At 37.9% G+C, this 18,337-nt stretch overlaps 1 protein-coding gene across 1 annotated transcript; it reads right to left on the reverse strand.

The window, feature by feature from the left end:
• Positions 1-217: 217 nt before the first annotated feature.
• Positions 218-14,962, reverse strand: LOC140172421 (uncharacterized). Its single transcript, XM_072195571.1, has 5 exons — positions 14,854-14,962; positions 6,712-6,930; positions 5,687-5,738; positions 4,626-4,763; positions 218-502 (listed from the first exon to the last, which is right to left on the reverse strand). Exons 2-5 carry the CDS (start codon positions 6,864-6,866, stop codon positions 404-406), a joined length of 444 nt encoding a protein of 147 aa, XP_072051672.1. The 5' UTR covers positions 6,867-6,930; positions 14,854-14,962; the 3' UTR covers positions 218-403.
• Between the last annotated feature and the right edge of the window lie 3,375 nt (positions 14,963-18,337).

Raw genomic sequence — 18,337 nt, forward strand, 5'->3', positions numbered from 1 at the left:
CAAAGTGAATCAACAATGCCTAAGAGCTGACCATTCCAATTAAGCAATTAATAAGCAAAATATTGGTATCTAAAATGTTCACTAAATCATGTGAAAACAAGAGGTAAAACAAATTTCAATTGACTGAATCCTTCAAATCATTGAATTTTATAAGAAAAATCAAATCAAAGATTTATATCAGTGAACTACAAGGAATATGTTTGGATTGGTGGCAAAGAAGAGTTTTTCATTATTTCCCCATTAAATATTTATATAAGTTTGGTAAGTGTTGAGAATCGTAGCCACACATCCTCGCCCCACTGGATATTTGAGTTGAGAATTTCAATCCATTTTGAAGTGAGTGACTCAATATCAATCCCACCTCCATCAGCATCAGTAGATATTCTCTTCAAGGCCATACCCACTACAGATCAACCCTGTTTATGGTGCCAAACTCATGGTATCTCTGCCTCCAACAGCCTTTGAATGATGTTGCTCTGACATCAATCTCACCTTCCTCCAACTGCAAAGAAGTCAACATCATGAGAGCTAATTAATATTATTCATATTAATTGCGCCAATTTTGCCAAGCTTTGCACCATGTTCTGGTTGTCCATGGTGATGAAATATGTATGGTTATGATGGTGATGATATTATGATGATAATGATACAATGATCGTCTGGAAATGAAGCAAGTTGTCCCCTACAAAATTAGGTTGAATTCATGGTACATCTGTCGATCTCCAGTCCAACAGCCTCTAAACGATGTCACACATACATCAAACATACATGTAATTCTTTCTTCTTCCGGTACTGTGCAAAACCTCAAAAGAGTATCGACATACATAACTACATTTACAAAAAAGACAAAGACATTGACATGGATATTGCTAACAAGTCATTTTTAATGTGTTAGGTTGGTTGTCCATCTGCGAATGGACCATGGAGCAATGATGATGATAAATGTCTGCAAATAAAACAAGTTTATGTTGAATTCTTGTTATCTCTGCCTCCAACTGTTGAACGATGTTGCAAATATGTAAAAATGGTGCCATCTTGGTGTAAGTGAGTTAATATTGCTAATATTAATGCTCCACTCTTCATGCATTATTAGTATTCTGTCATCTGCAGTTGAGTTGAGTTGCATCCTACAAATCTCTATCCTGCAAATCTCATCGGCATGATGTCAAATAACAACATCTCAGGTCTACTCGCAAAGGCTTATGGGATTTACCAAATTTTCAATATTCCCTTTCCTGCGCATCCATGATGGTTGCCACGGCATGAGCGGCCATCTTGGATGATGCAGTAAATTTGCCTGCTGATGAATTTAGTTGTATCCTATATAGTCTGCTCTGTTTGTTCTCAAGTCATGGTATCCATGTGTACCTATCCAAAAGTCAGGGAACTGATCCTGGTTGCGATAGATAATCTAGGCGTAGGCTGGTTATAGTACTGTGTATTAATCTGCATGATGGTAAATGGGTATGGTGTGTCTTGGGTCAAGAAAACACAATGATCGTATGTAATTGCTCTATGATTGTATCTCCATCAATCTCGCCGCTTTTAACTACAAAGAAGACATTGGCGTGGTGGAAGTGAAGTATTTTAATAGTTAAAACTATGCCATACTCTTCATGCTTTTTTCATGCATTGTTAGTTGTCAGCTGTCATGGGCTATTTCAGTTCACACACCCCTAGTGTGGAAGATTCTGGATATATCTTTCACGACTGGAGTGAGTATTTCAAATGGAAGTTATTTCTATCCTAAACTCATACTCCCTCTATGGTAAGCTTTAGCTCAATCTTCCACAGGGGTAGTGTGGATTTTAAATGGAATAGCCTACAAGTCTGATCTGTTTGTTCGTATTCTGATGTCATGGTATCTCTGCCTCCAACAGCCTTTGAACGATGATGATCTTACGTCAATCTCTCCTTCCTCCAACTGAAAAGATGACATGAACATGATAGTGATGTTATGGGGATGGTGCAAGGATTATATGCATGCAGTCATATTACCAGCAAAATAGATTTCAATTTTGACATCCTTAACAAACACGCCCTTGTACTATATGTACAAAATATTAATGGGACATATCTCTGCGCATGCATCTCACACATATGATGTAATGATGCAATAAATATGATGCAATAAATATGCACAGTTTCGATGGCCGGGCCAGCAAAACACCTGTGGCTACCATTCCCTGACCTAGTGCTTGGCATGTGAGGGGTCTCGGGTTTGAATCCTAGCCAAAATAAACAACTTCTTTATTCATCTTCATTTTTTTAGTCTATTTCCTTTTCATTCGCCAAAAAACCACAAGGCGTTAGGGTTAAATGAAAATCAATCCTTCAAGCTTGTCACACCAAAATTAATTTTCACATTTCCACAGTTCCAAGTTCAATACCTTGAAGAAGGATTATTAGCAATAGCTAATAAACATCCATGTATGATGATAGCCCTATACTAAATGTACCATCAGTGGCATAACCAGGGGGGGGCAAGCTGCCCCCTCCCCCACCCCCGGACACAAAAAAACTGGGAAGAAGAGCAAAAAATAGGGAAGAGAAAAAAAAAAAAAAAAGAGGGAAGAGAAAAGAGAAAAAGGGAAAGAAAGAGAGGAGAAGAAAGGGGAAGGGAGAAGGAAAAAAGAAAAAAGCAAAGAAGAGGAAAGGGGAAGGAAGAAGAGAAAAGGAAAGAAAAAGAGGGAAGAAGAGAAAAGGAAATTTGTACTTTGAAACAATGATTTTTTTAGCCCTGGGCCCACGCCGGGGCTTTAGCAGCCCATGGACCCCACCCGTTTAACGCTTCGGGGCAAGCTGCTCGCACATAAATGCTACAACTTTTACTCAGAAATTGGGAACATTTTAATCTTGCCCCCGAAGGTCACGCCTGGTTACTCCCCTGTGTACAATGAAATAAATGGTATTTGAGTGTTGTATGTATGTAACATATAGATGTGCTTGAGAGCATGCAATGTGTCAAAGTATGTTTTCTTAAGACGATAACACAAGGTGATAACAGAGAGATGCGAGAGAGCATGAGAGTAGTGAGCATGCGAGTTAGGTGGTGAGCATGCAAGGTAAGGTGGAAACATGTACTGAAACATTTTATGAATAATCACAACTTGTATTACAATATGTGACCAGACACAGGGAAGAAGGACCCAGCTCCATCATTTTACAAAAATGAGTTTTATCGTATTACCACCTGTACCATTGCCATTGAAACATATATCATTTCACATGTTTGTTATAAATTATGTTCATTTACCGGTACTAAAGATCCCGTGAAGATGAAAACAGTCTGTTTCTAAAACTTTTCCAAATTTTAAGTTTTTTGTTTCATAATATCTCCAAAAAAAATGTTGATGGAGTTGGGCTCTTCTTCCACTTAGGTATTCAATTTACAGGAAAACCAAATTTGACATAAAACTGATATCATGTTCAGTAGAATTTTATCAGTTTTGTAGACATCCAATTTATTATATCATGTATTCATGAAGTTGTGAAATAAATGTTTCTTGAACTGAACTTGTCAAAATTGATAATCAACGCATTTGGATTTTATAATTATATTTTTATAAATATATATATTTTCATGTACGATTTCATCAATATCTTCGCTGCAAAGCCCCCCCCCCCCCACCCTTTTGATGTGACTGGCCACATGTTGTCAAAATATAGAAGCAGTGTTTACAAAGTATTTTAAGTAATCTGATTATCACTATATCAAATGGATCACCCGTTTGAGTCCTAAATCACCACATAAAGTCTACCACATTAGGCTATGCCAGTTGAAATCATACACCCCTAATGGAAGACGTGATGTCAATCTTCCACACAGGGAGTGTGAATTTCAAATGGGGTTACCTGCCGTCTTCAAATTACTTTTTTTACCTTGTGGTGCACTTTTGCACCCCATTTTGAAAGTTGTGGTGCAACTTCATCTGACGCAGAGCAATTTGAGGTGCAGTCTCAGACAACCAACACAAAAGTCAGTACAACGTGGTATCGCAATTTTGCACTACACTTTTAAAGTTGTAACTGAACAGGCGATATTTGGATTGCAAATTGAACTGCGATATGGCTAATTTCGAATGCTGGATACCTGAACGGGTGACTATTTGAAACCTGCACCAACCAGCTTTTTTCTTTAGAGGGTAATACTCCTGTAGCATATTTCCCTTGCACTCCCTAAGTCCCTAAAACTATAGCCTGAGCCAGCGCTTTAATTGGATATCAAAATAAGCTGGCACTCAACTCTGGCTAGCTACAACCCTGCCATGCCCAAGTATGAAAAACTACAATCAATGAAATTAATAGTTGGCACGTCTTTACAATATGTTGGAATTCTTCATTGCCGCTCTGATAGTTCAATGGTATTAGTATAACTATGTTTGATGAGAAGTACAAACCGTCTCCTATCCCCTTCCCTCCCCATTCTCCCTCAATCAATCTTGGGGAGACTGGAGAGCCCAATGGTAAAAGTGCTTTTATCAACATTGAACTGGGGGAGAGGGGTGGCGATTTACATTTAATATGCCACAGTGTACAACATTAATTTCCTTCATTGTAGTTCAGTCAATAGACATAAGACAAAAAAGGGTACCTTGGCAGGTAGAGACCAAATAGTGACTTACCTCATCATATGAATAGATCTCGTCATGGCAGATCGGTGCTAGACATATTCGTATACAACGTGTTCGTTCCACACCAAACATCTGCTCGCATTCACGTGTCAGTTCGCACTTCCGCCATTCTTGTTTGAAAAATCTCTCCTTTTGAACATGACAATAACAAAAACAGCCATTAATATTCAAATATGGAATCTACACACTACTCGGAGAAGGATCTGACCAGTTTCGGCCATTTTGGTCAAGGGCAAACACCATGAACAGCGATGATTGAGGGACCCATTTTCTCAGTCAGGTATATGATCCACTTCTGCACCCTTTGTTGGTGACCAATCAACCAGAAGGAATGATCAAGTACCATCACTCTGATGATGGCCTTAGATCAAGATGCACAAAACTGTCAGGTCAGTAAATATAATTGGTTTTGACAAGAAGAACATTCTGTTAATTGCATCACACAATTTGAATTTCTTCAAGAATAAGGATCAGATAGACTTATTTATTAGCATTGTGACTTGCTCCCACAAAATGAGTGTAAAGTTGCAAGTTGGGAGTTTGAGACGTTCCAACTGTTAAGGGGGTACTACACCCCTGTCCAATTTTGTGCCTATTTTTGCATTTTTCTGAATGCGCAATGGGGACAAGTAAGATATGTATGTTATAGGGGCAAGGACTACAACTACTGCACTGGAAATTTTATTTCAGCACAGACAACAGTTGTGGAGCCAGGGGTGTAGTACCCCCTTAAGTTGATGTTCTTTGCTTGAAGACCCCTGTATTAGCAAACACCTCCCTCCTTCCTCACTTTCCAAAAAAGAGGGGATGTGAAACAATTTTATAATTTTATATGGCCTAAGGTTAATTTATATGGGCTATTCCATTTGTACTCCACACACCCACTGTGCAAGATTTAAGCAAGGTCTTTATACAGAGGGATTTTAGGCCTTCTAATTAATTACTTAGGCTATTCCAGTTACAACCCATATACCCCCTATGGAAGACATGATCTTAATCTCCCACACATACAGGGGTGTGAGAGGCCTCAGACCAAAAAAGCTGAGAATTACTAAAAAAAGCTGAAAAACAGCGTAAAAGCAGGGTAAAAACGTCAAATATGGGCTGAAAATAAAAGAAAACGCGTAAATGTTAGCAATAAAAAAAGCTGAAATCAGCTTAAAAGCTGAAATTTCACACCCCTGCACACATATGAGTATGAATTTCAAATGGAGTTAATACCTGAATGGGTGGCTCTTATTTGAAATCTGCACCCCTGTGTGGGAGATTATGATCATGCCTTCCATAGGGGGTGTATGGATTTCAACTGGAATAGCCAATGATACTAATTCACCGTCAAAGTGATGTAATAATCAGATTAACTACCATACATGTAGCAATAGATGGATCCAATTTTTGAATAGATTGCCCTGCACTACAAGCAGGTTGCACTCATCACCTGTGTGTATATATATATATGTCTGCAATCATAGATTGAATACAATACCGCTCCTTTCAAAGATACTAATCTGTGCGAGTGATCAGCATTTGTTTGACATCTATGATTCAATGCATAGGTACCGCATGACTGTTGTAGTGCAGAGCGATCTATTCAAAAATTGTATTCATCTATTGCTATGGTAGTTAGTGCTGTCGTCGGCACCGTTTTTTAATGTCGACATGTCGATATAATTCGTATACCGACGTCGACAGTGTGTCGACATAAAAAAAAATTCTAAAAAAAAAAAAGTTATAGGCCCAAAATGACTTGTTATTCAAGGTTGAAACCAGAGAAATACTGCTACTTTTGCCAAATGCCAATTTTTTTACAAAGTTGGATACAGTTGTACATTTTAATTACTTTTGCTTCTATTGAACAGCTAGCAATGCATACTAATTCAATGTGTCCCTGACTGTTCAATAGAAGCAAAGGTAATCAAAATATACAAATTTATCCAACTTTGTAAAAAAAAAATTGGCATTTTTTTTAGTAGCAGTATTGTCGGGATACGTGCCGATGTCGACATTAATAAGGCATGTCGACGACGGCACTAATGGTAGTTAATCCTGTTACATCATCACTTTGGCGAATACTTACAATTTTGGTTTCTTTTTGTAGGTGTATCTTGGAAACTGGTATGCTATTGTACCCTGCACTGGTGACACAAGCATCTCTAGTAACACAGCAGTTATTAGCAATGTAATCATAATGATCTTGCCATAGTTAACCATCAGTGACTTGCACACTGCCATCTTGTAAACATGCAACCTCCTTTAGCTGAGATGAGAGAAGAACATTGCTGTTAAATCATTACATCTGCAAATTAATAAAAGAAAGATGGGTTAAATCAGCATTCAATTTGAGGATGTTTATAGTAGAATGTCAAGTGTTGTATTTAACTTAAGTAGTGCCCATTTGCACATACACAGATTGCAACACCCTCACGGTTGTTTGATGTGATCATTTATTCATTTTCAATTCTAGACCTTAACAATACCAACAGCTATCACACTTATTCTACATATATATTTTAGCTATTTCTAACTTAGATTTTCTTTCACTATCAATTTTTTCTGCCTTTTTATGGTAATTTTTATTCTATAAAATGCATATTAGCATGAAAATTAAGGGTGCTTTTTAAGGACATTTTGTGATCCACAGCATCATTCCCCCACTTTTCTCAAAAAACGTTGAGAGTTTTATACCACTGGAAACCTCTGGCTACATAACAAGTGTCTAACTCTTGTAAAGATGCAAACAAGATTAAGATAAATAGCACCATCAGTGTTCAACTTTGCTTTAAAATGAATACAGTTCTAAAATGGAGGTAGCCTCCATGGTTCTACATGCCATCAAACAACCGTGCCCTTCAGCTGAGATGAATGAAAAACATTGTTGCTAAATCATCGTGGCTGCAAAAGAATTATCAAAGAAAGCAGAGCCCTTCCCAAAGAATTGCACTTATCAATGGATTGCAACCTCATTGAATCAAGAATAACGACAGAAATGAATGTCAGACCATGGTGTTAGCTAGAACCTGCCTCGGGTCCATGGATAAGGCTAATGAAATGAAATGATTAGTTTCCAATCACATATTTTTCAGTGAAATATGAGGTCATGATTTCATTATTTATTATTTTGGAAAATTTCATTAAATAATGTCGAAATTTTCATTTATGGCTATTACCTATATTGTTGATAAAAGACCATCTCAAAACAGGTCTTAATGCTTAGATCATCATTACAGACATTTTGCAACAGATTGAGAAAAGATTTGAATTTGTTTTTATTAAAATGAAAAAAATAAATTTTTGTAATCACTAGAAACATGATGATGTAATCCTTAAATTTCCATTATTTACTACATCCTTTACCCTTTAACTAATTTATAAGAAAAACTGCTAATTATGATCAGGCTATGTCACACATTTTGAGAGTTTCAATCTCAATTTTCAGATAATTGACTTTTTAAAGAAAATAATGAAAGTTTTGGTCAAATTGACAAGGTGATGTGGGTGGGTGACGGGAAATTAAGAATCAACTTTCATTAGCCTAACGACTGGTAATGTAGACCTACTAGACTATATAACATTAGAAACCGGGGGTGGGGGTACTCAGTACAAATGACCATACGGGACGTGCACGCAAACATGGGTAGCATTTTCAGCCTTCTGGTATATCAATGATATGATCTATCTTGATTTCTCGAAAGCTTTTGACAGTGTTTGTCATAGCTTGTTGCTTCACAAATTGCAATCTTTTGGCTTTCATTCTGACCTCCTCAATTGGTTTGGCGCTTATTTAACAGGGAGGAGGCAGAGGGTTGTTATTGATGGGGTAAATTCCGACTGGCGTCCAGTTGTTTCAGGTTACCCCAAGGTTCAATATTGGGGCCTATGCTTTTTCTTTTGTACATAAATGACATGCCCAGTGTTGCCCAGAATTCTTCTTTAGCTTTGTTTGCAGATGACTCTAAATGTTATAAAAACATCTCTGATGTCTCTGATTGTCACATGCTCCAAAGTGATATTGATGCATTATTTAATTGGAGCAAAACTTGGGATCTCCATTTTCATCCCTCTAAATGCCAGATCATATCAATCACCAGACGTAGGAATGCAATTCGTCATGATTATAAAATGAATGGTGCCATTCTAGACCGTGTTAGTTCCATTAAAGATCTTGGTCTTGATATTTCCTCGTCTTTCACTTGGGATGATCACATTAACAGGGTTGTTAAAAAGTGTCACAAAAAACTTGGTATGATTAAAAGCACCATTGGCTTCAATGCCCCTCGTAATGTATCCAGGACTTTGTACTCAGCCTTGGTTCGTAGTGATTTGGAATATTGCAGTCCCTCTGGAGTGGTACCTCAAAGCGCAACATCCAGAAAGTTGAGGGGTCCAGAGAAGGGCAACTAAATTCATTTTAGATTATCCCGAGGCTGAGTACAAAGAAAGGTTAACAGAGCTAACTCTTCTCCCATTAAGTTTTAGAAGAGAATATGTTGATCTCAATATATTTTTCAAGTGCAATCTGGGATTATATGACATCAATCTAGATGATTATGTAGTTTTTAATGGTATTAACAAAGACCGTCCCACCACCAGATTTTCCTCTGATCCTTTGTTGCTGGTAAATCAGCTTTCTAAAACTGAGTGCCACAAGATGGGCTTTTTTCAGCGTATGGTGCCCATTTGGAACCAGCTCCCTAGTATTATCAGATCTACAAATTCTGTTGCTTCATTTAAAGGGGGGTAACCCTATTGGTTTTGGATATGGATTGTCTTTAAAATTACATAATAATATCAAATATCTCCCCTTTATGCTGCTTTGTGAAAAACGAGAGCATTTTCAGCGTAAATGTGAATAAATAGCCAAATTTGCAATCCAATACCTTGTATCGTGAATTGCATTCTGGGTAGGCATGCAACAACAACAATTCCCGTTCAGTATGACGAATGCTGACATGCTGCAATGCCCGGCCCGTATTGAACGGAAAATATTTGTTTTTTTTTGTTTTTTTTTTTTTCGTACCGTTTCAGAAAAAAAGGAAACAAAATATATTTCCCCTTGCAATATGTACATTTCAAATGAATATAAAAAGTTTGGGTTAAAATGGAGAGGAAAAAAACCTTCCGATACCGGGTTTTGAAGCGGTACCTCTCGGGTAAAAGAACGGGCGCGCTAGCCAATTGAGCTATTTCACCAACTGAAATAATCAAGGAATTGTTTTAATTATATACGGCGGACCGTCTCCTCAGCACTTAGCGTAGTCTCCTACACAGCCAGTTTGCGTCGGTCTGACACTCGTCGATCCTCGTGATAGCCACATACAGTCTGGCCGCGAGACTACACTTAGCGTAGTTCGCTTTTTTCTCTTCCCATGATCCGAAGAAATTTTATTGTTTACAAACTGGTAACCTGTAAAACCGCTGTGATTCATGATTTCTCGAAATACATCGACTTGGAGCGTCAAATTTCAGGATAGTAATGAGAAAAATAGTATCTATTATGTGATACCAAAACCTCATCAACAATGAAAAAAATCGGGGGATGATGCTGTCGATCGGGTTACGGACCTTTAAGCACCAAGTTTTGGAGTTTTACCAGTCCAAATTTGCTCGCACCTTTGATGCAACTTCTGTTTGCACTTGGACCTCTTTTTGTAATTGTCCAAATTGCAGGCAAATGTAACTTAATCTGCATTTCCCCCTCTAATTTATTTTTCCCTTCCCTTCTTTTTTGGTTTTGGTGGGGCGGTCTTAGAGGTGCCTGGCACCTGTTCGCTCCAGCCATTCACTGGACTTTTTAAAACAAATGTTCCTTTCATAATATTGTGTAATTTTTGATGTAACTTATGTGCAATATTATATATTTCTTGTAATTCTGTGCCAGTGATAAAGTGTAATAAATAAATAAATAAATAAATAAATAACAATGACCCCTTTTTCAAAGCCTAATTTGGTATATGAATGGGTCCTTTTTTCAAAATTGTCTCAATTTTTTCGGAAAACAGCCCAATTTTTCCTTAATCTAGCAAAAATTTTAAAAATTTTCCCCAAATTTTGGGATATTTTGTAAAAACTAAGACAATTTTGGGTAAATTCTGCGAAAATTTTGACTTTTGGTATATCAATGGGTCCAAATTTCTTGAAAAATTGGTATATTTATGGGTCTACTTCCAAAATCTCAGCGGCACGTCCCTACCAAAACCAAACTTGAGTACCCCCCCGGGTAGAAATCAACCCAATACATGGACCCTCCGAATCTGTATCCAATTTGCCTTCCACTTCCCAATACTTTGTGGGAATTCACTTTTACTGATCCTGGGTCACACGATCTTTCTATATAATACCATGTCTGTGTTCTCACTGCATTAACGTTTGTGTAAGCGACTACAACAACAACATTGCATCCGAACAATCAACATAGCTGGGCAGCATGGTGATATTTGAAGAGGCTTCCCTACATGTAGATATAATGTACAAACATTTGCAAACTGCACGCGACAATATACACTATTTGGACAATGACTAGTCCGAGTCGAGTGGTTGCCTAGTATTATATTGCGCGTACCATGGGTCTATCAGACGCGTGCCAGTTGAGCTCAATACCTCTCAGTTGACAAGTGTCCCATCCCAATCTCCTTGGGACATCCCACAGCATAGCTTTGTTCTACCATATTTGAATTTACACTGGGGCGGGGCTTTCATAATTGACTTCGGAATCACCGGACTTCATTGAATGATTTTTCGGAAGGAAGATCCCAAACAAATTCGTACACAGCGGTACGTGTCGCTTTTGAAAAACACCAAATCATGCATATAGCATGCATATACGACGGCGATTTAGTACACTGAACTGATCATGCATTTTTCTGCAAAAGCGATTGAGTATAAATGGTCTTGTAGAAATGACCAACAATCATGACAATTGCGGATTGTGTGTTCTCAAGTAGGTTTTATTAGCGACCTGATATGTATATGATTTGTATTGGTTCAATCAAGCATTGAAATGCTTACAACTTTTGTACTGGATCGTTCAAGCATGCTCAACAATTTTTTCAATGTAAGTTCCTCTGGCCTATGTAATGAAATTATTAGTTTCCCGTCACCAGCCCGCATCACCTTTTCAATTTGACCAAACCTTTTCATTATTATTTCTTTACTCAATCTGTTGCAAAATGTCTGTGCATGAATACCTGTTTTGAGATGGTCTTTCATCAACAATAGGTAATAGCCATGTAAATGAAAGTTTTGACAATAATGAAATTTTCCAAAATAATGAATAATGAAATCGTGACCTCATATTTCACTGAAAAAAAATGTGACAGGAAACTAATCATTTCATTTCATTAGCCTAATGGCCAGAGTTCTAATCTAGGGCTATAGCTAAAATAATAGTTTCTCGATCATGAGAGCTCAATAGGCACGCAATGACAATTGCGTCTAGTTGTAGTAACTACAAATTTCGAACGTTTGAGGACTTGTTGTAGGTTGTAGGTACTCCCGTGGGTGCCTCCAGGGTTTTATTTTGGCAAGTTTGCATTAGTATATTTAGTAAAATACTCACTTTAGAAACCTGTGTCACTGATGTATGTCATCTGTGATTGCTCAACTTATTCTACGCATCAGCTTTTGTCCAAAGAAATATTTAAAAAGATGAAAAAGATCGTCATTTTAATATTAAGCCTGAAGATAGGATTTGTAACTTGTAAGTTATGTGATACCGTAGTAATAAAGATGTTGAAGATGAGTTTCACTTTGTTATGAAGTGTTCTTTTTTATACAATGACTTCAGTGTTGAAATATGCCTCAAAAAGTTACAGGCCAGCGGGCTTGACCTTAAAAGTTACCGGCCAGCCGGGCAGGGAACTAGATGCCAGTCAGAAAAGTTACTGGCCAGGCCAAAAAGTTACAGGCCAATGGCCGGCTGACCGGCCCTATTTCGAACGCTGAATGACTTGCGGATACGATTGCTTGATAATTTTAGAAGCATATGACTTTGACAGTCTATCTGATAGAGATATCTTTAAATACTTATTATGAGTGTACAGGACTATGATACCATCCATCAAGTTATTCAGTTTGTAAACTCATCTTTTGATAAACATATTACATGTATGCATGATATTTAATCATTTTGTTGTAGTTTAAAACTACATGTACCGGTATATTGTTTATTTTTACCTATTTGTATCTGTTACAATGTATTTGATCATATCTTATTCTAAGATGAATATCAAATAAATAAATCTTGAATCTTGATTTTTGAGTGATTTTTATGAGCAGCGAAAAGTCCACTCCACGACTATGTACACGTGAATATGGTGATGAATGCACGCTAAATCGCGGCGACACATACACGTAGCTCCTTGGAACTCACGGTCAGAGCCGTGCGTTCCAATTATTGGAACTACAATTGCGTCGGAGTACAACACCTACCACACACGCTCTGCATTTCCTGTGCGTGCGTGCACAATCAATCGATCGCGCTAGTATTGTGTCTCAATCTCAATGTGGTTTCGTCGGTAACGGTGAGCTGCTGCAACACATCTAAACCAACGTTAAGATTTAGTGTCATTCCACTAAACTTGCAACGCAGTACATTCATACTCATGATCGAGAAACTATTATATTTTAGCTATAGTCTATACTAGCTCGTTCACGTAGCGGTTTTGTTGTCCCACTGGCCTACTTCACCGCTACGTATAATAGTATAGGAAAATTCCAGGGCAGCTCCCCGGGTTTTCATGTGCGCAACCGATTTATTCGAAACCTCATGCTCACCTCCTAGTCCTGCCAGCAAGACTTCAGTCTTTATCATAAACATAATGACATCTACTGACCTGATCTAGGTACGACGAGTTACAGTTACTGGAACTAGCTCACCTCCTGACTTGCTCCAGTAGTTGTTTCATATATTTTTTTTTTTTTTTCCATGGCCTTTAAAGAAAGTATTTCCTCTTATGAGTAGAAATTTAAGTTACATTAGCTCCATTATATCTTGCACTGTCACGCACGATCAATTTTGTCAAGTCACTTCCTGGTTTTGAGTTTAGGGTTGGGGGATATCGCAAAAAAGAAAAAAAGATCATACCGTTTTTGTTTTTTGGTTTTTTTCTTTTCTTTTTTTTTTTAGCTGATATAATTTGAAATAGTAATGTAAATTAATTATTTATTGGGATAGCTATTCACATATTTTATATATTCATGTATATTTACTGTTTTCTTTTTATTATTATTTCCTTTTCTTAATTATTTATTTTTTTCATTTTTATAAATCTATAAGTACCGTATTACTGAGGAAGGTTTTTTTTATTAGGATATTTATTATTATTAACTGTTACTTTTTTCTGTTTATTTATGTCTTTATTTATTTTTGATTAAATGAATTGGACTATAAAATAAGAAGTAAAAAAAAAAAAAGTTTCTCATCTGGGTTTTCGATTAACTGGGTTTTCAATTAAAAAAAGCTGAAGAGTGGCTTACTATTTATTATTTATTATCGCAAAATTAGTATAAATGCCCATATTTAGGGTCGTTTTAGCGTAAACAATCAGGCCTGTGCCTGGAAGGATTCCTCTTTTGGGGCTGTGCAAAAATTAAGTGCCAAAAAAAATGATGCCCCACCTCCCTTTCGGCACGCCAAAAAATTCTTGCCAAGTTGCCACCCCAAAATTTTACCCTCCCCACAGGGCTCATAATTATTGCCCAGTCCCTTATTTTGTTGTTTTGAGAGTTAGATCCCCTCATCAGGCCCGTCACGCAGGATTTCATTGGGGGTGCGATTTTGAAAAAAAAGTGGCCTTTTTTTCCAAGGCCGAGGGGCGATTTTACAGAAAGTGAACTTTATTCCCAAAATTTGGTCTTTTTGTCCAAAAAAAAGTGTACAAACGCTCACAAATTCTGAAATTTTGGGACTTTTGTATACTTTCCCAATTTTTTTTTTGGCGGGGGGAGGGGGTCGCAGTGTCGCACCCCTTTGCATACGGACATAAACGTAGATTGCCTGGCGATCGGAGTGTTATCGTCAGAGCACCTCGGACTAACAGTAACATGACTAAGTCTATACTATACCATGCATGCACGTGCATGATTTATTACTAGACAGAAGCTTATGCTTTAAGCTTTAGTTTTTACATGATCTGTAGACTGTGGCGAGCTAGACTTACATCAAATTACCAAACTACCAACAGCTGGCTAAACAGTCACCAAATTCCAGGGCACTACTTACACGAGTCAATTCAGATTCAGTCTTCATCAGATCAAATCCCAATTTTTACGTCATGGGCGCTGCCATCGTTTCGTTTCGTTTGATGGAATTTCCTCGTGAGTAGGAGCACCTCATATCACGGTGCAATGTGCTAGCCTAAATCATTCTGGCCTCTAAATGGCGGCGACTTTTTTTACCCACAATCTTTCATGTGCGTAAGTATTCGATGTCTGTAGGATCTAAATAACTGTAGGGTACCTGCAGGTAATATGGGACCATTAAGGACGTTTAGCTTATGTGCATAAAAACTAAAGAAGATATGCCCACAAGAGATTGTTATGATGAACAACCTGTCCTTTAAGATTAATAAAACAGGCAATGTTACCTTGTTTTTATGTTTGTTTGGACGCTATGACGTCAAAATGACGTCATCGTCAAGTGTCCCATATTACCTGCATGTGCAGGTAATATGGGACACTATGTTATCTCTATGGTGAAAATCAAAAGTTCAGAAAATCACTCTTTTGTTCTAAAAACATTTTTGTTACATGATTTTGAATGTTAAATGCAAATTTCTACAAGAAAATTCAATTTTCTAAATAGTTTTGCTTTTCGCATTGACAATGCACACTATTTCCTATGTGTCCCATATTACCTGCACCCATTCAGTTGAAAATCAGAGAAAATAATCATTTATAAAAGGAAAGTGCCACTTGTCAGTGGAATTTTACCTGCTGATAAGCTTAACCCATCACCTAAAGATCATAAAAAATGACAAATGCCCCCTCAGTACCAGAGTTTTTGGATACACAATCATAAAATGTGACGTCATTGATTTTACATCAGGCCAAAAAAACGACATAATTTTTTTTTCAATTTCACTCTTTTTGGCATTGATTTCCAAGAGTTTGATACACAGACTCCAAAACTGCATTTCTAGAAGCACAATTGATGTCTCTAAACACTTAACAAATCAACTTAAAGTGTTTACCTTCTCTAAGCTACTTTTTGTTAAAATGAAAACAGGTGTCCCATATTACCTGCTGTCCCATATTACCTGCACCTACCCTAGGCCCTTTTTAGCCCTGGGGGGGGGGGGGCAGACATCAAAAAATTTTGGTGGGAATGTCGCAAATTAGGCTATTCGCCGATGATTGTTTGCTCTATCATACCATGGAAGAAAGAGATAAGAAGGAACCACAACGAACGCATTCACTTTGTCCACTCCCTTTACCGACATTTAATTGACATTGTTATTCATGAGGATTTACTTTGATCAATACCCCGCGTTAAATAGGTGATTGGTATTGTACTCCATGTATTTGCATGTCTTCTGGAGCGTGTCTGAAGGATGATTTGAACTAATGACCTTCCGTGCAAGCACCCTATAGGATTTTCTCTGGTGACGTGATCATCGGTCATTGATGGCCTACATCTTTTTCTTCCATTTCACCCAATTTTCCCTAACTTTGATGACTTTTTTCTCAGAGTTGGCAGTCTTTGGCACTGAAACGAGTTAGCTAGTTACGATTATACACATATAAACTATTAAATTAAACAGGTTTCATGTACCGGACTCAACCGGAACATTGTGCAGTATTTAAGAACATTTTGCATCTATTTTTCATCGAAAAAGTCACCAAAATCTTACCTTATTTGCTAAAGATGAAACTCAGCCAAAAAACGGCCGATTTTGAGGACCTTTTCGATGTGTTAAAGGACATTTTCTACACAACACGATCAAGAAAACAGTTTGACTGTAGATCCCAAAACAAAGCTACTATACATGTCCAGAGCATCAGTGAAATTCCATAATTTTACTTCTGGGTAGCGTTTGTTTGTTCTTGGATGGGTTTGTTATAGTTTTTTTCCAGTAATGATTTCGCCAAGCATCGATCGCGGTAAATGGATCATACATGAAAGTAAGTACCTTTGATAGCTTTTCTTTTCATGCGTCAATAGATAAGCGGATTAAAACTTGGCCGATCGAAGTCGTTGTGGTTCCTTCTCATCTCTTTCTTCCATGATCATACCATACGGTCGCAAGCTGACCATACTAGATCCTCCAGGAAGACTTACACCATCTAGAACTCTGGCAACAGAAATGGCTCATGCAATTCAACCCCAGCAAATGCACCGTCATCAGAATGACTAGCACTGAGACGTACACCAAAAGTCTTTGATTACTCCTTATGTGGACAGACACTGACTCCGGTTGATTCCAACCCGTACCTTGGCGTCGAAGTCCGGGCACCCTGTCATGGAATACACATATTGACAAAACAGTGAAAAAAGCAAATTCCGTCATGGGTTTAGTCAAAAGGAACCTTTATGCAGCACCCAAAGACACAAAGATTCTCGCCTACCAATCAATTGTGCGGCCAACTTTGGAGTACGCCGGCTCCATATGGGATCCTTACACAGCTAAAAACATCTCCAAAATCGAGAAAGTGCAACGTTCCGCGGCCAGATTTGTATGTGGTGATTACAGTCGTCATAGCAGCGTCACATCAATGCTTAGCGACCTTGAATGGCCAACTCTTCAAGAAAGAAGGAAAGCCTCAAGATTAACAAACCTATACAAAATCAGAAACCAGGAACTTTTTGTCAACGCAGCAAATAAAAGGCTGATACCATCAAGGAGCACCCGCATTCATCAGGCGTGTTACAAACATTTGGATGCCAGAACAGAAACATTCAAGAACTCATATTTCCCAAAAACTATAGTTGACTGGAACGCCCTGCCCCCCAATGTCATCGGAGCTACTTCAACAACACAGTTCAAAGCAAGATTGAAAACACATCTGCAGCATAACTAACTGACCCTGACCCTCCATTGGCGTGATACTCTACGGAGGCGGTGCCAATTACGAAGCAGAAGCAGAAGCAGAATGTTCCCCCGGAATTTTGAGGTGGTGGCCGGTGGGTCTTTGGGAGCTGACGACGTAGACTATGCCATAGTCGAATTTTATTAAAAATAGGATGTCATTATTAGTCATGATGAACCCATTTCGTTGAACTCAAAATTATACTGATGTTTATTAAAATTAAAGTATTCAATAGTAAAACGGTCATAAAGAGTTAAAAATATCAGATAATTAGTGACAATAAAAGTAACTGAATGCAACATTATCTTGCATAATTATAATGGCTCACTTTAATACTGAACAATAAAATATTCTGATTTTGGAATCTACCAGTTTATTGATAGCGAACCCCGAAAATCCGACTATGGACTTTGAATTTAAGTACCCCCGGGACTTTGCTCTCTAAAAACACACAGTCAAGCATACTTGTTTATCAGTCCATTAACCACAAGTAGGCCTACTAAGCATGGTATAGTACAAGACGCGCTAGATGTTTGAAGAGAGATTAACTTTCGCGTCAACACAAAAGCGCCGCAAATACCACAGATAGTTGTGTACGGTGTAGTAATGGTAATGGCGCAGGCCCGGAAGATTTAAACAATAGCGAGATATGGGCGACCAATCACAAGGCAGATCCA

The sequence above is a fragment of the Amphiura filiformis genome, chromosome 2 (assembly GCF_039555335.1).
Source record: "Amphiura filiformis chromosome 2, Afil_fr2py, whole genome shotgun sequence".
In the NCBI taxonomy this organism is placed as follows: domain Eukaryota; kingdom Metazoa; phylum Echinodermata; class Ophiuroidea; order Amphilepidida; family Amphiuridae; genus Amphiura; species Amphiura filiformis.